Source organism: Nicotiana tomentosiformis, chromosome 9 (assembly GCF_000390325.3).
Source record: "Nicotiana tomentosiformis chromosome 9, ASM39032v3, whole genome shotgun sequence".
NCBI classification, from domain to species: Eukaryota; Viridiplantae; Streptophyta; class Magnoliopsida; order Solanales; family Solanaceae; genus Nicotiana; species Nicotiana tomentosiformis.
The window spans coordinates 31,972,057-31,973,332 of NC_090820.1; the positions used below are offsets into that span (position 1 = coordinate 31,972,057).

At 36.4% G+C, this 1,276-nt stretch overlaps 1 protein-coding gene across 1 annotated transcript; it reads right to left on the minus strand.

Annotated features, from left to right (window-relative positions):
* Positions 1-363: 363 nt before the first annotated feature.
* On the minus strand, positions 364-939 carry LOC138898560 (secreted RxLR effector protein 161-like). The gene has a single exon (XM_070184636.1). It carries the CDS (start codon positions 937-939, stop codon positions 364-366), a length of 576 nt encoding a protein of 191 aa, XP_070040737.1.
* Positions 940-1,276: the final 337 nt, after the last annotated feature.

Genomic DNA, 1,276 nt, shown 5'->3' on the forward strand with positions numbered 1-1,276 from the left:
ACTATCATAAACGAATATCAAATGCCATATATTTTTATATCAAATGCCATATATTTGTATATCAAATAACATTCATAAAAATATGTTCAAATCATCAAATATGAGATTGGATCTAGAGCATATCTAGTATATCCCTAACAATCTCCCACTTGCTCTAGAGCCAATCACTCTTGTACTTCGTTCCCAATTTTCACTTGTGCTTGTCAAACTCCTTTGCTCCAAGAGCTTTAGTGAATGGGTCTGCATCATTTTCATTTCCATCAACCTTTTAAATCTCTACGTCTCCACGTTCAATGATCTCTCTTATCAATTGATACCTTCACAGAACGTGTTTGGATTTTGGTATGATCTTTGTTCTTTTGCTTAAGCAATGGTTCCAGTATTGTCACACAACAATGGAACTGCACCTTCTATTGAAGGAACCACACCAAGTTTTGTTAAGAACTTTTTCATCCATATAGCTTCCTTAGCAACTTCACTAGCTGCTATATATTCTACTTCAGTCACTGAAACATCTACTGTAGCTTTTTTAGAACTTTTCCAACTCACTGCACCACCATTTAAGGTGAATACATAACCAGAAATAGATTTGCTATCATCTCTATCTGAAGAGAAGCTTGCATCGGTATAACCTTCAAGTTTTAACTCAGAATCTTCATAAATGAGGAATTGGTCTTTAGTCCTTCTTAAGTACTTAAGAATGGTCTTTATCACCTTCCAATGTTCCTCACCAGGATTTGCCTGATATCGGCTAGTCACTCCTAGTGCATAAGCCACACCAGGACGTGTACATATCATGGTATACATGATAGCTCCCACTGCACTAGCGTATGGGATCCTACTCATGCGTTCTCTCTCTTCAGGTGTTTTAGGACAATCTTCCCTACTGAGAGTAATTCCAGTGCCTATCGGTAGATAACCTCTTTTGAAATTATCCATGTTATACCTTTTTAAAATGGTATCAATGTACAAGACTGGGTAAGTCCAAGCAGCTTCCTTGATCTATCTCTATAGATCTTTATTCCTAATATATAAGCTGCTTCTCCCAAGTCTTTCATGGAGAACTATTCAGGTAGCCAAATCTTGGTACTTTGCAATGCCTGTATATCATTTCTTATGAGCAATATATCATCAACATACAGTATTAAGAATATGATTGTGCTCCCACTAACCCTTTTGTACACACAAGGCTCTTCTTCGCATCTAACAAAATTAAACTTTTCAATTGTCTTATTAAAGCGAATATTCCAACTTCGAGAAGCTTGCTTTAGTCCAT